Raw genomic sequence first — 20,200 nt, 5'->3', positions numbered from 1 at the left:
GCCTCCCAAAGTGCTGGGATTACAGGCGTGAGCCACTGCGTCTGGCTCTCTTCTCTCCTTTTTTATATTGGAACCACTGACAACATAGGAACCGACTGCTGTGAGAGATCCTCCTCCTGCTTGGCCTGGCCTGGCTCCGCCTACTGAAGGAGACTCTAATTTGGGAGTGTGGTGGACAGTGGAGAAGACACTGAGTGGCATGGAGAGAGAGAGAGAGAGAGACAGCAAAAGGGCTCCAAGCTCTCAAATAGCTCTTTCTCAGCTGGTCTGCTGAAATCCTCAGCGTTAAAGCCATCCCCTTGTAATGCGCCTGTGTCCAAAGGATGTCCTCGTGTTTTAGGAATGTGTTGCCTAAGATAGGTAATACATTAACTCACTGGTAGAATTACTACCACATAAACATAGCCTAATTCATCACATCAGATATAAAATGAACACAGACAAGCAAATTTATTATGCTGGGTTTGGGAAGCAGGACTGATACTACCTAAGCAGGTGCTATGAGGAGGGGAGTTGAATCTGGACTACAGAAGATTGCTACCTAGGGATTAGAGGCCTACAAAGCAGAAGAGAAGAGCACAGATGAAATACCTACTTCTGTCCTCTGAGCAGGGTTGATAAAACTAATTGCAGGCAGTGACCTAAAGTTAGTGAGCAAGAAATGAAGGGAGAAGTGCAAGAAATTAGGATAAATTTACCTAGTACCTAGGCCAGTGATTGTTAACCCAGATAGCACATTAGAATCACTGGGGAGCTTTAAAGAATGCTTAGGCCCTACCTCCAAGAGTTTCTAATTTAATTTTTCTTGAGTAGGGCCTGGAAAGTGTGTGTGTGTGTTTTTTTAGACAGAGTCTCACTCTGTCACCCAGGCTGGAGTGCAGCGGCACTAACTCGGGCTCACTGCAACTCCTCCACCTCCCAAATTCAAGTGATTCTCCTGCCTCAGCCTCCCGAGTAGCTGGGACTACAGGCATGTGCCACCACACCTGGCTAATTTTTGTATTTTTAGTAGAGTTGGGGTTTCACCATGTTAGCCAGGATGGTCTCAAACTCCTGACCTCAGGCAATCCGCGCACCTCAGCCTCCCAAAGTGCTGGGATTATAGGCATGAGCCACCATGCCCTGAAGTGGTATATTTTTAAAGCTTCCTAGGTGTTTCTAAGGTACAGCCAGCATCACCACTGAATCAGACAATCAACAACTACTCATAAAATGCTGGATATTATTTTGACTTATCAGTCACATAAAACCACAAAGAGAAGTGGGAGAAATGAATAGGATTTTATGACACTGAAAAGTAGAATTTCTCTATGATGACCTGAATGGATCAATTCTGAAACACGTAAGGAAAGGAGCAAAGCTAAATTGGAAGGGATTGAGAGAGTCAGGACTCTCTCCTGAGAGCACCACGGCAGACCAAAGTGAAGGAAGAGAGTACTTACATCAGGGATGCTTGTTGGAGACAAATATTTTCAATGCCAGGACACTTCAGGGAGGCTTTAGATGAATGACCCTCAACCTTGACTGTACATTAGAATCACCTGGGGAGCTTTCAAAACTCCCAAATCCAAGCCACACTCCAGATCAATCAAATGAGAATCTCCAGGGGTGTGACCCAGGCAACCCCATTTGTGAAGCTTCCCAGTTTATTCTAATATGTAGCCCAAGTTGAGAACCATTGCTTTAGACATTTATTAATGTCATTTGCATTAAACTTTGGGTCTTTTTTTTTTTTTAAGCTGAAAGGGGTACAGAGAAACCAGCAGACTCCCAAGTATGGAGACCAAAGACTAAAAACAAGACCAAAGGTTAGGTAAGAGTAAGGCAAAAGGGAACAGGAAAAGAGAGGGAAGAAAGAGAAGAGAAGAGGAGGGCTGAAGAAATCAACAGAGAGGGAATGGGAAGGCAAGGAACGAGGATGGGGCAGCGCTGCTCTCAGGGCCACAGGGTGCCCAGCCCCATCAATTAGCCTCTCTCCATGCAGATCCCCTGAAGCCCCAGCCCATGACAGGGGATGTGGACCCTAGCAGACACTGGCATGGGAGGCTCTAGATCACCTCCTTGCTTGTTGTGGGTGTATTCCTTGGGCCAACCCTGAATCTCCTTTTGCTGCCATTTAAAAGTTTTTTAAAAAATTGAGCAGCAGTTTTTCCCTCCCTCAAAACAGTTCATGGCCCTCATTCTTTGCATAACAATACATTGTTTCTAAGTCACAGGAATAGAAGATAAGTTAGAGACCCTGTTATAGTCCAGCCTGCTGTCCAATGACTGAATCTTCTCTACAGCAACCCTGTGCAGGCCCCAAGCCCACTTAAGCCACTTCAGTACCATGGCAGCTGGCCCCTCTTGAGTAGTTCTTTGTGTAGGGTCAGAATTTGTTTCCCTGGAGTTTTTACACTTTGGATGAGGGCCAACTGATTGGAGTCATAGAGAACAAGTGAGATGTCATGGGAACCTAAGACTTCTCTCATTTCTTTCATCACCTGCTCTCCTACTATGTGGTTTGAGGTTCACCCTCCAATGCCAGCCATCTTGTCACTCTCCTCTAAATTCATGTAACTCCACTTGCATCTCTTTGCATCCCCATATTCCAGAAAGAATCTGAACTGTTTCAAGAGGCACCCAGCACTTCTGGGAAATCCACACTGCAAAGTATTAAGGTGAGAGTGTTAGCAACACTCCATATGCCAGAAACTCTAAGATTGTTATCTTGTTAAACTTTTAAATACAAAAATGAATATGAAAGCTTTACCTCTGATATTCTGGAGCTCCTTTTTGCAGAGGCTACTCGACCCTTTAAGGCTTCTCTTATCTGGATATTTAACAAAAGAGGTTAAGAATTAGAAGATCGTAAGAAGATAACACATATGCTTGGGCCTGGCAGATATTGTGGCCAGGTACTGTGTTAGCAGCTAGGTTCTGTTGGAGGGATATGGTGGGATCAGTGACCTGGTAGAGTAGTCTTGGAAAAGGTGGAAAGATGGAAAGAGACAAGAGAGGTGGAGGTGGCATAGGATACTCACTTTCAGGGCCTTAAATATGGACCCAATGCCTGAGAAATGCAATTTGCCAAAAGTTTGAGAATTCCTCAACATAGTTTCTATTTTTTTTTTTTTTCCTTGAGATGCAGTCTCACTCTGTTATCCAGGCTGCAGTGCAGTGGGGCCATCTCGGCTCACTGCAACCTCCGCCTCCAGGGTTCAAGCAATTATCCTGCCTTAGCCTCCCAAGTAGCTGGGATTACAGGTCTATGCCACCGTGCTTGGCTAATATTTTTGTATTTTTAGTAGAGACAGGGTTTCACCATGTTAGCCAAGATGGTCTTAATCTCCTGACCTCGTGATCTGCCTGCCTCGGCCTCCTAAAGTGCCAGGATTACAGGCATGAGCCACCGCACCTGGCCTAGATTTGGCATTATTTTTATGGAGCACTTACATAATCACTTCTCACAATTTGTCAATTATTCAAATCACCTTTTCTAGAGGAAAAAAAGTGCTGTACGACCGGACATGGTGGCTCATGCCTGTATGTAATCCCAGCACTTTGGGAGGCCAAGGCGAGTGGATCACTTGAGGTCAGGAGTTCGGGAACATGCTGGTAAACATAGTGAAACCCCCTCTCTACTAAAAATACAAAAATTAGCCAGGCGTGATGATGGGCACCTGTAACCCCAGCTACTTGAGAGGCTGAGGCAGGAGAATCGCTTGAACCCAGGAGGTGGAAGTTGCAGTGAGCTGAGATCATGCCAGTGCACTCCAGGCTTGGCGACAGAATGACAACCCCGTCTCAAAGAAAAAAGTACTATACAACATAGCAACAGTCCATGAAATTCATCTTCCCTGACCAAGTCATCCTGTCCTTTTCTCTAAGTCTTGCCTGCTGAATACAGGCCCTCTTCTTATTTCTGCTATACAAAATATTATTCACCTTCCAAGGCCTTGTAGAAGTTCTGTGTTCACAATTCATATGTGCCAAAGTCCTCCAGCTCAGGGTGGCTTCCCCCTTCCCTGCAGATGCCGTATTCTTTGTCACACACAGACCTCAAACCACCCCTCAGGGTTGGAGGATGGTGTGCTGAAGGGCCCATTGGGATTCGTGAAGATACATTGGCACTTCTACTTACATTTCTTTGTTCTCACCCTTTTTTACTCTTAGGTTTCATAATGTACACAACACTTTTTAGGTTAATAATGAACACATCTGGGGATATGTACTCACTGTGTTTTACTAATCCTAAAAGTTTGAAGACTACTGGTATATACAACTTTTGGTCAATGAATCATGTATGGTCCTGTGACACTTTGGAGTATTTACCTTTCATATCATAATTGCAAAGTAAGAGGTTTTCATCTTGATAGAAGTTTCCATGACTTGGAGTTCTTTGCACATCTCACCTAACAGTGGTAAACTAAGTAAAAATGCGGCTGCTGGTACTGTGGCTACAGATACTAGTTGTGTTATTATGAATAATAGAAACATAATCCTGTGGCATATGACTGGGGAATACCTTAAGTGCTTTGTGTTTTTACCTACAAAATTGCATTTGTTCTTTGTCATAATCTAATGGAGAAGGCAGAGAAAGCATTACTATCTCTGCATCCCAACAGGCTCTGCTCCCAGGCTGGAGTGCAGTGGAGCGATCTTGGCTCACTGCAACCTCTGCCTCCCGGGTTCAAGCAATTTCCCTGCCTCAGTCTCCTGAGTAGCTGGGACTACACGCGCATGCCACCACGCCCAGTTACGTTTTTGTATTTTTTAGTACAGACGGGGTTTCGACACATTGGCCAGGATGGTCTCCATCTCCTGACCTTTTAACAAACCTTTGATATTAATTTAATAGAATATTACTGGCAGTAGGCTGGACACAGTAGCTCGTTCCTGTAATCCCAGCACTTTGGGTGGCCAAGATGGGTGTATCCCTTGAGCTCAGGAGTTTGAGACCAACCTGGGCAACATAGGGAGACCCCATCTCTACAAAAACGTTTAAAAATTAGCTGGGTGTGGTGGCATGTGTCTGTAGTTCCAGCTACTCAGGAGGCTGTGGTGGGAGGATCACCTGAGCCCAAGAGGTCGAGGCTGCAGTGAGCCATGATGGTGTCACTGCACTCCAGCCAGAACAACAGAGTAAAACCTTGTCTCAAAAAAAAAAAAAAAAAAAAATTAACATGTCGTTTTCTCTAAGTCTTGCCAGCTGAATACAGGTGCTCTTCTTATTTAGTATAAAATAAATAAATAAGTAAAAAATAGTAAAACATAAATAAATAAGTAAACAAACAAACTCTGCAGTGAAGGTGGGGTGTTTGGGGGAAGGAGTGGATTATGTTTTTGTTTGTCTGGGGTTTTTTGTTTGGTTTTTTGCTTTGTTTTGTAAATCCAACCTGGTACTGTTCCTTTTCATATTTATTTATTTATTTACTTTAATTGACAGAAGGGGTTTGCATTTATATCTGAGAGGGTTGTTTGCTTTACTTTTTCCAGAAGGTAGTATGGTACAATGGAAAGAGGGTGATCTTAGAAGCCTGAATAAACATTTGAGGGTTTGTTCATTTGCTTGGTTTTTATTTGTTTTCAATGCTCATCACTTATCAAGACTCATCTGTATTTGAAGAATTTCTTTTCTTGACTCCACTGCTGTTCAAGATAGAAGTAGGAACTCACACTTCCACCCAGCCTTGCAGCTAAGACGTGACCACATGACCTGAACTCAGCCAATCAGACATGACAATGCATAAATGCAGGTGCAGGTGCTGGTGTACCAGTCAGGCAGGGTGAGGTGATCTCCCAGGCAGCAGTAGCAGCAACTCTGGCTTAAGTGTTTACTGCTTGACATTGGCCTGGCGAGCTGTACTCTCTGTGCCCAGCAAAGTGGGGAAGAGCAATGGTATCTCTTGTGGAGCATTTCTGTGCTGTGCATTGGTAACTATTCCTGGAGTACAGCCTCCAAAACTCCAAGCCAAAGAGACCCTCCCAAAGATAATACTGTGAGATTTAATAAGTTCCTTTTCTGCTTCAACTAATCAGAGTGGGTTTCTGTAGTGATCTTGAGCAAGCTGTTCACTCTGAGTCTCGGTTTCCTCATCTGTAAAATTGAAAATAGTAATACCTACAATTGTTTTAAGAATCAGCCCTAATGTACATAAAACATTTATTCCCATAAGAACTTACAAACTGGTCAATATCATTTACATTGTAAACAGCAGTGATCCAGGCTTCATACCTCTGTACAAACGACTGAAGTGAAAGCTTTTCAATAAATAGCCTTTACAAGCCTTTACATGGCCAAGTACTGATAATACAGAAAAAGCAACAAGAAGAATTTACATTCAGTACCTTTGGATCCAGGATGATTCCAAACACTAGGATGAAGAAGCCCTGGGAAACACAGAAGAGGGAAGAAGAACCATTTACAAAAGAATGATGATGATAAAACATACTCTCAGTTATTACCAATTCCTATTTTGATAAAACAAAAACAATTTTATGAAATCTCTTAATTTGTCATCCTTAGATCACAACACCTAGATTCATTCAATGAATATTGATGAGTGTCTTCCATATGGCAGCCACTGTAGAGGTACCTCAGTAAACCAAAGAGACCAAGTTCCCTACATCATACAGGAATATTTTTTAAATTTCCTTTTACGTTGGACAAATTAAAGTGTTTGCACTTAGCAGGAGCTGGGCCTCTCAACAGAATATAATGATCCAAGAAAGAGTCAGAGGAGGGGTTGGGCAATGAACTGCAGGCTTGCTGTCCCTGAACAATAAGTAAGAGAAGCTTCCACAGAAAACAGCAGAAACAGCTGTTGCTCAGCTTCCCATAACACCTTCAGCCTCCTTCTCTCATCCACTACAAAGAATATTATCAAACTTGCAAAGAAAAGTCAAGTGTATACATCCTCAAAAAATTAATGACATTAAATAGATTGAGTTTCTAAGCACATGACAAGTATTCCCAATATGATGATATAGAAGGAATTCATTAGCTTTTATATCTTTTATTTTCCATACCAAAAAAAAACCCATATAAAACCCAAAACAGGCTGTTCTTCTATAGCTATAGTCCATTTGAAGTTTTTACTTCTTTTTCACATACATTGGCACAAAACTCCCCTTGACGAAGGAAGGGCAACTTGTAGTTCCATTTTTCAGTTAAGGAAAAGGAAGCTGCTATTTGGCATTCAAAATGTGATAGACAGGAACATTCATTAGACAAAAATTTCTCCTAAATGTGCAGTTACTCCGTCTGTGGCTCATCTGAAAAGGGAGGTGAGATCATGACCTTTTATTTACGAATAGCCTTGCTAAGCTGCTCTGACTTCATAAGTGAGTGTGAACTCTTACCTACCCAGAGGCCTGTTGAGGTGCATGGGTTTTATACAGCTGGCACCATAAAGATGTTACAACCTGGTATTCATCACTGAGAACAATACCAAACCTAACACTATTTGGTAAAAGCCCAGATGAGAGGTGGAGGACCTTACAGGGACCAGTGTACATCCTTGCAGCTAATCCAGTCCCCCAAACACACTAACATACACCTTTCTCTTCAGCCAGTCCAACCCTCAAAAGCTTAATCTCCATGTGGCTTTTGTGAGATTGTTCTGTGTAACACTCTGAGCCTACAAGGTGATTATTGAAATCTGTTATTGTATCTGCTACAAAAAAAAATTATTGTTGGCATGGTCCATTAGGCTGCAAAGTTATCATTCTTATAAGGCCCTTTGGGACAAATATATTCCAGCCTGATTTTGGTACTAGGAATACACTTCAAGTCAGGATCTCCGTGAATTTGACCCTGGAATTATATTTTTTAAAGATCTGGGATCAACAATTCTAGCATGTTTTTTCCACAAATATGCTGATGGCTAATATTCTTTGGCTAAAGAACTAAGAGGAATTTCTCTCCTTATAAGATTTTTGATTCCTTGGGGTTGGTCTATCTATATTTGTATTTGAATATTAAGCATAATGCTTGGCACAAAATAAGTAATAAATGTAGTGTCTCCTCATTTGAGTGTATGTATGTGTTTAATTTCTTTATTATGCAACCTGCACTTTTATAGTTATGTAACATGACTATAAACATGACTTTATAAACATGTAACAGGGAAATACTCCATTAGGATCACTTTTCGTTGGCCCATGCCACCTTAGAGAAAGTTATGCAAAATATCTTTCAGAAGATTTGGACAAAAAAATTGGCCATAAAGTTTAATATCTGGTTGAGAAGGGAAGAGAGAATATACCTAACAAACAATTCACCAGTAGCAGCTTCTTTGCATTTCTTTTAGTAGGCAAAGCACAGTTTGGACAGGTAAATCTCAAGGTGTTCTCCCAGGTTTTGGTATATGTGCTTTATTTTTTTTCCCACCAAAACAGCTATGAGGGAGTCCCAAAAACTCACCCAGCCCACAATTACTCTTAGTAAATACAAGAGTAGGATGCCAACCAGAAGTTATGGATGGACAAGGTGGGTAATCGAGGCAGCAACTGACACCATAATAAAACCTCTATAGTAAAGGGGATGGTTGAGCTTTAAAACTAGTGCAGATATTCCCCTGGGGCTAGGACCAGGAAATCTTTACAGGAGTCTTTCTCCCATGTCGTCTGGGCTTCTCAATATGTTTCAGAATCTCTCCCCTCTGTCTGTGCTCCATCAGCCTCTGCTGCTGCCCCTCATCTCTTCTTATCCTAAGACTCCATTTCTCCTGCTTTTTCCACCCAGTTGGTTGTGTCTCCCATCTCAGGAGATCCATGGCTCCTCTCTCTCCTCCCTCAGAGGATGCTCTGATCCAGTGATATGCTAGTAAATGGCAATAAACTCTCCTCATTTGTAGTGTTTGCCAATCTCTATAGTTAATTACACCCACCATGGCCTATTTGAATCTTGCCCTGTGACCTCACTGAGCATGGATTTAGGAAGAGATGGGCAGTAGCACATCGTTGTACAGATTTTCCACCAGGCAGACACAATAGAGGCAAGTAACCTCAAGAGAAAAGGTAGACAAATAATTAGGAAGTGATGAGTTCTGAGGATACATGACCTTTACTTTTAACTTAATTTGTTTAATTGCAAGTCTATATGATTTAATTGTTATTGATGACTGTGTTCACAGCCAGCTCAGAACAATCGTGAAAATATAATAGGCAGCTCCCGTGAGCCAATACAGGCCAGCTCCAACACAGCACTGCCCAGTGCCCCCCACTGGGCCTCACTGACACTTTGTTCTCAGCTCCTCACTGCCCCGTCTGTACTGGCGCTTAGATAGACCCCCTCCCTGTTCCTTACTGGGATTCAAGGCAGAAACGAAATTGAAAGCACAAGTGATCCTACTATGACAGGTAAAGGTGCTCATGATATCAAAATGCAAGTGCTCACAGCCTTGTCCAAAACAAAGCTCACAGATAAGATGGCCCTAAGGGAGACAAGAGAAGGAAAATGCTGTGGAATGAGTCATGAGCTCATGAGGGGTTTATGAAAAATAGGGGTTTTACCCAAGTCTTTTCAATGACTAGTTTTGTAAACATGCGTAAAGCAACTGATAACTACCAAAAGCTATACAAATGTAGGATACAATTAATATTTTCTATAGAGGTGCAAAAAAAGTAGAGACTCAAAATATGAGATACCCCTATTATTATTAACATTGTTCTTCAAGACATCAAAGCATTTATTATAAAGTGAAATCATTTATACATAAATTCTGAAAAAGGAAAATGAGAAGATACTTGACTTAAGATACCTATTAGCAATTAGGTAAAGCATTTACTTGAAAATAGTCTTACTGGCTACCACACACATTCAGAAAAAAAAGACAATGTTTTAGATATCTTTAGAAAAATAAAAGCTTTCTTTTCAATTAGTTACTATCTACATATTAACATTCAATATAATAAACTTTGGATCACTCACATACTATAACACATAAAAATGGAAAAAAATTTCAATCAAGAAGGAAATTATTGAATATGGAATGGTATGCAGCCATTAGAGACATATTCATGCATAATGAGCTGGTAAAATTCTAGAGCATATTTTTAAGTGCAAAAGCAAGTTACACAATAATATACATTGTTTTAACCCCTGTGTTATGTGAAAATATATTTGTATAAGCATAGAAAATTTGGCAAAGCATACACATGAAACTGTGAACATTGCTTAATTCATCTAAGTGTGATAAGAGAAGAGAGGAGAAACTATCTTTGATACCTCTCTGTATAGCTTGCTGTGTTAAAATAAGATGGTTTCCAATGGTAGTTAAAAATCCTAAGTGGAAGGAAATGTAATAAATGTGCAAACTTTAATGCCTCCAGCTACATACCTAAACTTTGGGGAAGGTGTTATTGCTTAATTTTTAAACCATAACAACTTAGCCTATTACTAGGCTGTCTATGGTCTTTAGATCATTTTAGTACTTGATCCTTTCCCATTCACCATTTAATTTCACTTTCCAAACACCCCTATAAAGCGAACAGTGTTGCACTCACTTTATATGTGAGGAAAATATGGCTTGAAAAAGTTGAATAAATATCCCAAGATCATGTTATACATTATTAGGAAATGAAAGAGTCAGGATCCAAATCCAGGTATCTCTGGAACAAAAGTTTATTTCCCCACTCCATATGCTATCCCAAATCCATTGGCTTTTATGTAGAAATCTAATGTCACAAGCACCTAATCACAGAACATCTTCATGAATTCTCTCACTTTGCACTTGGTCAGAAGCATCTGGACTTACCTGGAATGCATTGAGCAGGGAGAAGATAATGTGGAAGGCCAGGGATCTGTCATCGATGACAGTGGCTACTCCAAATCCCCAGGTCAGCCCCAGAAGTGGTGTGAGGATGGCGATGTTCTTGCTGATTCTCACAATGGCTCTCACTTCCTGGAACATGGAATTGCCAATGGCAGCTCGCTGGGTCTTGACAATCACCAGTGTGACTGTGATCAGGTTTACTACCACAATGGCCAAAGCTGGGACCACGAAGGCCAGGAGGGCTTTGGTCATGTCCCAGTTGAGCCAGCAGGCCTCAGGTCGTAGATAGCCTTTGCCAGGTTCAGTGGCAGCAACCGTGATGGCAGCAATGACCAAAGGGCATCCATAGCCCACTGAAAACAGAGATGCCACCAGGACTGACTTGGGCAAGGTATGGAAAACAATCATGATTCCATAGAGGATAAGGAGTGCCTTGGCAAGCATCCAGAAAAATACAGAAAGGTAAAAGAAATGAACAAAAAATGTGGCTGCCACACATCCCTTGTGGTGTGTTATCGGGCCACCAAGAAAGGAAGCTACAATGAACCACACATCAGCCATCAGCAAAGTGGCTGCAGTGTTAACAATGCACACATGGCGTAAATAGGTGATCTCTGTCTTTGTCACTCGGCTCCAGACTAGGACTTCAATGGACAAGCAAAGGATCAGGCTGCAAATAGAAATGCCCAGGCCTACATATGTGATGTAAGTCAGGATCAGACTCTCTAAGATGTGAGGTGACATAAGAATTGAGAAAGAGGTAAACAATTTGCTTGGCCTACATTTGCAAACAGCTTGCTGGGAGTTTTCTTGAATCATTTTGCAGGCCTGCTGGTCCCATCTGTTCTCCACAGAGTGCCAGCCAACACACTGTGTCCTCCTCTCCTCTGACTTGCTGATCTTTTCAAAAATCAGTGAGATTCTTTTAAGTTCCTTGGGCAAAATGGCAGACAGGACAAGCCCATTTACAGTAACATTTTCCAAAAGACTGGCTTCCAAAATAGCCCCAATAGTTGGAAATGCAATGCTGATGACCTGAGAAGGGGAAGGCACCTTCCGAAGTTCATCTCTGCTGATCAACACTCTCCCAGTGACTTCATTGCTGGTATCATTAACTCTCATCGAAAAAGTGAAATTTTTTCCAATGTTATCTCCAGATATGGTGGTGCCCATAGTATGAATGAAGACATCTGATATGTCAACAGGATGTTTATCTATGAATAGCCTTCTTGCAAAGGAGTTGACTGAGTGTAGCAGGATATAACTGCTGTTTCTGTCAGGAATGAAAGTCCAGTTGGAGATGCTTTTGCTGTTAAGAATGTGGTTGGCTATGGTGCTGTAACTCTGCCAATGAAGAACCTGTGTTAGTACTGAGCCACTCTCTGAAACTGCCAGCACATTCAACACTCACCTTTATAAAGCATGCTCCTCCAACCAGCAACCTAGGCATACTCTGGGAACTTCTTAGCAATATAGAATCTCAGGCCCCACCCCAGACTTAATGAATCAGAATCTGCATCTTAATAAGATCCTCAGGTGACTTGCATGTACACTGAAGTTTGACTTAGATGATAGAGCTACAAAGGAATTGCCTCACCATGCCCTCCCCCATTTATGCAATGGCCTCCTGTGAGCCAGGCCACTGGGCAGCTTTCCACATGCTCATGTCCATCATCCCCTCCATATCACACCTAGGCGAAACTAGCAACTTGCTTACCCTGCTCAGAGAACCCATCACGTGATTAACCTCTGTTGCATCCCAAATGTGTTGCAGGGCCCTATACAAGAACATAGTAAATTGGAAATTCACCCTGGAGTCTGAATCTACTTTTTTACTGTCTTCGCTTTGAAGATTAAAACCAAGCAAAATGGACCCCGTTCTATTTCATGCTTCTGCAGTGGATAGGTATGGCTGTTTTCTTTGCATTCAATTATTTTCCGTTTTAGCAACCTATCCTGACTCACAAATGAAAATAAGAGGAGTCTTTCTCTCTCCAGAACATAGAATGTTTCTTAAATGTATTCAGTAGCCAAAAGATACATTGGTAACTCATACTCCAAATTTCAATACAGTACCAAGTAAGTGCTCCCTATAAATATTTGTTGGTTAAATATGTTTACTTTTTCCATTCATTTATTCATCCTTTCTTTAATGAAGATTTACTGAGCACTTGCTTTGCTAGACATTAGAAATACTGATGTGAAAGACATGGTTTCTAGTCCCTAAGAAGCTCACAGAATACTCCAACAAACCTGCATTCCTTTCCCACTGAGATAATGCTCTACCAAGTATTCAGGGACACTCACCTGCATCTTTGCCTCATCAACACCTGTCCATATTGCTGTTGATATGTTGTGTAAGAGCTGCACAATTACAGCAATGTTTCCTGGTATCCGGGGAGACTGCTGAATGTTTCTAATTACACAAGACAAATCTGTGGGACACTTTTGTAGCAACATATCTGTTATGGTCTCAGACTTTCCAGTATATACACTTATTTTTATATTGTCTTCAAATGGTGGAACCAAATGTGAATCCTCCTATGATATGGCAAAAAGAAAGAAATTTTTATAATTTTTATTTTTGTGTTAAATGTAAAAGTACCTTTACTGAAACTTAGGACAGCCTAACATAATGTTTTTCTTTTTTACACTCTCAGAGTCACATCTGCTGTGAAATAACTTGACCAATACCAAGTTGTATGAACAAGCAAATAAAAGTCCTTACTTCCCATCTACCTATTCCTTAACTCCCCTCTCCCCAAATAACAACCGTTATCTTCAGCATATCTCTTCAGATAACCTGTATATATAGAAATTTCTAGTGCCATTTAAGCTCATTTGTAATATTTATGAAGGGCAAATCATGAGCCATGAGTCTGTCTTAAAAATAGAAATTTGAAACTCGATTTGGATGAATCAGCTGGAACACCAAGACTGAAAATAGCAATAGAAAATATCTCCCATAGATTCAGACTCTGGTTCCTACACTTTAAGGCAGGGGTGGCAAACTATGGACCCAGGCTGGCTGCCTGGTTTTTTGTAAATAAGGTTTTACTGGAATGCAGCCCTTCCATTCATTTAAATACTGTCTACCGCTGATTTCATGCTACAATGGCAGAGTTGAGTAGGCACGACAGAGACCTTGTGACCCACAAAGCCTGAAATATTTCTCTCTGTCACTTTACAGAAGTTTGCTGACCCTTGCTTTAGAGGACCCCCTTCTGGCCCTCCTGCAGCCTGCCCCTTCACATGGCCAGGTGTCCACGGGCACAGATTTTCAGATACCCAAAGTTTAGAAGGCTATTTTTGCATAGAAAGTGAGGCTAGTGGGTGCTTATCTATTCACCCATTCCTACATGCTGCCCTGCTACATGCTCATCCTCTTTCTTACTGAGGGCAATATCCACTGCCAATGGGAGGCTGCACTGTGCTCATAGAATCCACATTAGAATCTATATTGCAAAAGAAAAGATATTACCTCAAAGATGTTGAGGGCATTAAGAGTCCGGCAGGTGTCAGTGATCTTGTGCCATGTCTTTTTACTGCATGAAAACCCCATATTTCCCTGAGTGTCTGGAGGGCAAGGTTGAGTACACTGGGAGTAGTCTGTACAGACACCATCGCATACACCTGGGAAAATGAAAGGAGACCATATCAGATGGGAAGGTCTGGGCTCTGGGCCCATTGGGCCAATCACCAAGGTGTCACTGCAGTGGCAGCACATAAATCCTGCAGACATTAGTGTCTTCTTTTCCTAAAGTGGAGGAAGACTGAAATGGATCAGTGGTCATCATCTATTTCAGCAACAAAATTTTACTGCTTCCAACAAAATCTTATCCTGAACTCTAGTGTATAAAATAGATGAAAGTGGAACACGGCCGGGTGTGGTGGCTCATGCCTGTAATCCCAGCACTTTGGGAGGCCGAAGCGGGCGGATCACGAGGTCAAGAGTTCGAGACCAGCCTGGCCACATGGTGAAACCCCGTGTCTACTAAAAATACAAAATATTAGCCGGGTGTAGTGGCACGTGCGTGTAATCCCAGCTACTCAGGAGGCTAAGGAAGGAGAATCGCTTGAACTCAGGAGGTGGAGGTTGCAATGAGCCAAGATTGTGCCACTGCACTCCAGCCTCGGAGACAGAGTGAGACTCTGTCTAAAAAACAAACAGAAAAAAAAAAGGAACTGTCCCAGGTGAAGTGAGAGGGACAAACCCACAGTGCAGTCCACTAGTTGGAATCCACTGCTTCCAATGTTTGCTAAGAAGCCTCTCAGCTCAGGAACTCTATAATATGTTACATCATCAATGAGTTCTCACAGACCTGTTCTAGCCACTGGCCCAGTTTGAATGGGCTCAATCCAAAGGATCTATGTCAAAGAATTCTTAGACAAGGATGGAGCAGAGGGTGCTGGGAGGAGAGAGGAACAGGGCTGGGGTGAAACTTACAATTTACTACCTGGTACTATGCTCACTACCTGGGTGGGATCATTTGTACACCACACCCCAGTGACACGCAATTTACCAATGTAAGAAACCTGCATGTGTACCCCCAAACATAAAAGTCAAAAAGAAAAAAGAAAGACAAAGGTACAATTTAATATGAAGGGAAAAAATCAGAGTCATCAAGGATTCCATCTGCATGCCACAGGACAGAGGGCTGAGAATGGCCCTCTATTACAATAGATGGACAGCAAAACTTCCATGTGATAAGTAACTGCTGCCAACATACCGTATGGCCTGGCAGGTACCTTCTCCTTGCTTTTGCTGGCAGCCTAGAAAGGGAAAATCAAAATTTGCATCAAAATCAATTGTTGATATGCCAGCCCAATGGCTCACTTTAGTCACAAACAACCATAGTTAAATTAGCTATGATACCAGCATGGCCCACCCGAAGCCAAGTCCATGAATTATGGCTTCTCTGTGACCCCATTTTCCCTTCAGCCTGGACCACATTCCTCTCCCACTGCTACTCAGTATGAACACTCCTCTCTCTCCAGTAAGAAGAGTCTATGTTCTATCCAGGAAACACATTATGAGCAGAAGTGGATTGACCAGGAAGTTGACAAAGGTTAAGCTTCAGAGTCCCTTGCTCATATGGGACCTTTTGAAGGCCTGGGAGAGGGTCTAGCAATGAGCAGATTGCTCTCCTCTCACGCTCAATGAGCAGATCATCTCATGTGTTTACATGATCATATGTTTTATTAAATTCTCAAAAGCAAAATGTTTTAACTACCTGCCATCTGTTAAGACCATCATTTTTTGCCATTTCAGTTCTGCCTCCTTCATACCCTCCCTCATTTTGGGTATCACCAGAGAAGCCGTATCTATTCATGGATTCCGGACAAGTTAAGCTGGGATACATTTAGTTTGAATTTAGTCGGATATACTTATGTAGTTTCCAGTCACTTCTGCATTACAATGAGAGCATCAACACTTAAGTGACATCAATGCTAAGAACATTTACAATTATTCACAGAACAAGAAAATTCTAAGTTGCCTGATATCTTGCAGCTCACATATGAAATAAATTGGATAGAATTTTCCCAAATTTGATAACAGTCCTACATGTTTACATGCCATTACTAATAATAAATTAGAAACTGAAAGATACTTCTCTAAACTAGCAATAACAAGAAAAAAATTTGATCAATAATGCTGCAGGAAAGACTGAATAATATTTCTATTCTCTCTATAGAAAAAAGGTATAAGATCATGCAAGTATGCAGTCAAAAATGTAAGAACTAAAAGGTGGGCATTTCATTAATAAAAATATTGTTTTATTACTAAACAATGCTAAATAATACTATCCAGCGTTTCTAAATTTGTTGTGATTCCTTTTCTCATTCTAAATAAATGTTCACTTTCCCCTTAGTTTTGTATTTGTAACATTGTATTCTTTTTCCTTAGGAGGACTCCTCCAAAACCTAGCTTCCCCATACCGTGAGCATCTCCATCACTCCTAATTAGAACCCCCCCGCCCCGTGTCCCATCCATCGAGACCATACCTGACCTTTCACTAAGAAAGTGTCACATAGTGGTCAAGGGATGTACTCTGGGAGTAGACAACCTGGGTTCAAATCTCAACACCAACATTTGAGACCTTGGGAAAGTTTATCCCTCTGAGCCTCAGTGTTCTCTTCCATAAAGTAGAGTAAGAACTATAGTACCATAATTGTATGATTCTTGCCCTAGAGCATGTTTATGAGGAATAAATGAGCTCATCTATGAAAAGCACTACGAATGGGCTCTAAGAATACTATAAGTCTATTTAAGAATTTACTACTCTTATTATTCTGCACATAAACTTACTGAATTTCAGTTACATACAAAGCTCAAGTTTTCCCCTTCCAAGAGGTCTTTCCTGATCCAGTTCTGCACATGATACATCTTTTCCTCTGGCTCCTATAGGCATCATCATCCATACAGCCAAACATACATTCAATGCTTGGCATATTCTCACCTGACCTGCCATTTTGCTATCTAATCTTCTTTATAGAAGCATATTAGCTCCTCAATTAAATTACAAGTTCCTTAAGAAAATGGACTGTGTATTGTGCTTCAGTATATTCCTCCAAGTAGCTAGTTCAGTGTCTTGTACATATGTGTGTATTCATATATACATTTTAGTATGGATATATATACTGACATATATGTTCATGTGTGTATGTGTGTGTGAGGAGAGAGAAAAAGACAGTTTTCTTGCTTCTGCACTGGAATAGTGTTTCCTAGTGGCTGAGAAGAGCCTTAACCCAATTACTCCAACTTGAGTTCCAAGTTCTAATCCGTTGAGGAAGAAATTGGAAATTCACTGACACAGCTCTGTGACTAACTCTTGGGGTTCATGCCAACTCATGGGGTTCTTCTTCACAACCTTACTTCTCTCTATGTTATCAAGAAACAAGGCTGAATATTCCCTCTTTTCTCTACCAAATAAGAACTTATGGGGAATCTGAATTGAGCTTTTGGGATCTCTCCAAAGTCAAGAAAGTATCACTGAGGATTCATATCTGTGAAATCACTGACAGAAGATGACTTCTCATTTTATAGTCCAGAGAATCAAGCCTTATTTTATAGGTGGAAGAATTAAAGTTCTTGCACCAAACAAGAATGCTAAAATAATATCTTCAGAATTTTGGAAGACTTTATAGATCATCCAATCCAGCCCTCTTATTTTACAGTTAAGGAAAATGAGGCTTGATAGTGTGGTGATTTGCACAAGGCCATGCAGGAAATGCCCCTTACAGCTAGGACGAGAACTTAGATCTCCTGATTCCTACAATACTGCCTTTTCTAAACAGCCAGCCTACGTTTGAGTGCAACAGGCAGAGGGGATGAGTGGAAGGAAACATAGGCATCTCAAGGTACTCAAAACCCATCTTGATAGGACCATGGTCTTCAATACACTGTGATAAATGCAGTTATAAGTCAACAACTCTGGATGATATTTGGTCCATTAAACAAACCCCAGTGAAGTTACATTATATTTATCATGTATGTGGGCAGAAAGCCATGATATTCTGTTTACTTGGAGTCTGAAAACTCGGCCTTCTTAAGGAAAGGACCTAATTAATTTCTTCCCATCTAAATTTGCCAAAGCACATCACATACTCCTCTGGTTATTTCATTTCTAGTGTAGCATCCAGTATGGATCACTTTAGCTTTGGATACCAACAGTCCCCAACCTAATACGTGAAAAAAAAGATACTTGCAAACCGGCAACCTGCTCAACCTGCTGAGCTGCCTGGGAGCATAGGCAGGTCAGGAGCCAGCAGCATCAGCAGCACAGCAGCTCAGCACCCAGCAGGTTGTCTAATGAGAAGAGAAGGATAGAATGTTCCCAGTAAGGTAAATCCCAATGATCAAGAGAAACAAAGCCAACCTGCCATGCTCTGCCTCCTGTCCACATTCCGTCTTGCAGAAAAGTGTGAATGCAGAAACGGAATGAAGGGAGGAAGTAGTAACAAGCTGTAGGGTTGGACAGGCTTCAGGAAATGGTCTTTCCAAGAGTCTCTAACTTCTCCCGGAAACCAGGTACCTGTTTAGTATTAGTGGGGAAGGGGAGCCATGGAGAAGATTCCCAAGCAAAGACAGACTAACTTGAGGGTAAAGTGAATATCATTCGGAAAACTCTTGGAAGGAACTTCCAAAGTCATTTTTTCCTAAGAGGCTCTTGTTAAGAAGACATATATTAAAATGGAAAGATCAAGAAGCCGAGAATCTGAAAACAGGGGTTCTGGCCTTGGCCCTGTAACTGAGTAAGTATGTACCTCAAGAAAATCACATCCCACAACATGGATCACCATCTCCCTAACCGCAAAATAAGGGAGTGGAGCTTCACCAGTTGATCTCAAAGCTGCCTTCCAGAACTTGTGGTCAAATAATAGTACTCTCTTCAGAAGATGCTCAAAATATTTTCGTGTATCCTTTCTCTGTGCTCATCCACAACTTATTTTAAATGAGTAACTAACAGTGAAATTAAAATGACTTATGGTGTCAGGACAAATATTTCAGAAAGAGCCATAGCGCCTCCATCCTACAAAATTTAAAAGAGTCCATTGCCAGAAACTCCGTCCCAGTGAGACCTTGCTTAACCACTGCCTGAGTTGCTCATTGCTTCTTCTAGCCCATTCATGGTGTTCACTATCAGGTTTCTTATGGGAGATGCTGTTGCCATTTTGGATGGGACAATGCTTCATTGTGCCAGGCCATTCCTAGGCCCTGCCTCTAAATGCCACTGATACCTCCTGGTCATTATGGCAATCCTTAACACCCCCACATTTTCAAGTGCCCCCAGGAAATGGTACCACCCTGGTTATGAGCAACTGAAACATTCACTATCAGAAGATATAGAACAAAGTATTTATTACTCTTAAATCATTTGAGCCTCATTGCATCTCAGGAACTCATGGAAAAAAAGTTGAGAGAAAAGCAATGTGTAGCTATTGGTTAAAGTGGGTTTTGTTTAGCTGTAGTTGCAATTACTTCTGGCTGGGCCAGTCACTCTATCACCATCTTTTCCCTATACTCCAGCTCTCTGGTAACCGAGAGCTGGTTAGCTGATGGACTTTATTGCCAATTTGCTTTCCCCACCAGTTCATCCTCCACTCCTTCCCCTTTTCTTACCTGATACAATGTCCTACAGGACTCTGTGGGCCAAAGAAACACCAAGTAGTACAGCAAAAGTGTATGAGTCATTGTCTTCCACACAGCTGACTTTGTTTCTATAAAAACAAATAAAAAGGCAAAATGTCTCCAATTTGAAGCTTTCATAGGTCCCATGCCACTGCAGACCCAGTCACTTCACCTATGAGACTGGGCTGTCTTCCTCTTCCGTGCTGTCTTCTCAGACCTTTCTGCTCCAGAGGCAGTGTCCTGTGGCCTCCCATTGACTTCGTTCTCTAGGAGGCTGCCGTGACAGCACAGGCAGCACTGGGAGACA

The 20,200-nt window shown here is 41.6% G+C and overlaps 1 protein-coding gene across 1 annotated transcript; it reads right to left on the bottom strand.

The window, feature by feature from the left end:
* Positions 1–2,510: 2,510 nt before the first annotated feature.
* On the bottom strand, positions 2,511–19,962 carry LOC100461737 (putative adhesion G protein-coupled receptor F2P). Its single transcript, XM_063725289.1, has 8 exons — positions 19,885–19,962; positions 15,491–15,533; positions 14,242–14,393; positions 13,068–13,301; positions 10,743–12,104; positions 6,331–6,372; positions 2,753–2,812; positions 2,511–2,645 (listed from the first exon to the last, which is right to left on the bottom strand). Exons 1-8 carry the CDS (start codon positions 19,954–19,956, stop codon positions 2,511–2,513), a joined length of 2,100 nt encoding a protein of 699 aa, XP_063581359.1. The 5' UTR covers positions 19,957–19,962.
* Between the last annotated feature and the right edge of the window lie 238 nt (positions 19,963–20,200).

This window comes from Pongo abelii, chromosome 5, assembly GCF_028885655.2.
Source record: "Pongo abelii isolate AG06213 chromosome 5, NHGRI_mPonAbe1-v2.0_pri, whole genome shotgun sequence".
NCBI lineage: Eukaryota > Metazoa > Chordata > Mammalia > Primates > Hominidae > Pongo > Pongo abelii.
Note: the sequence above shows the minus strand (reverse complement) of the source record. Positions and strands in the feature narration are given on the sequence as shown.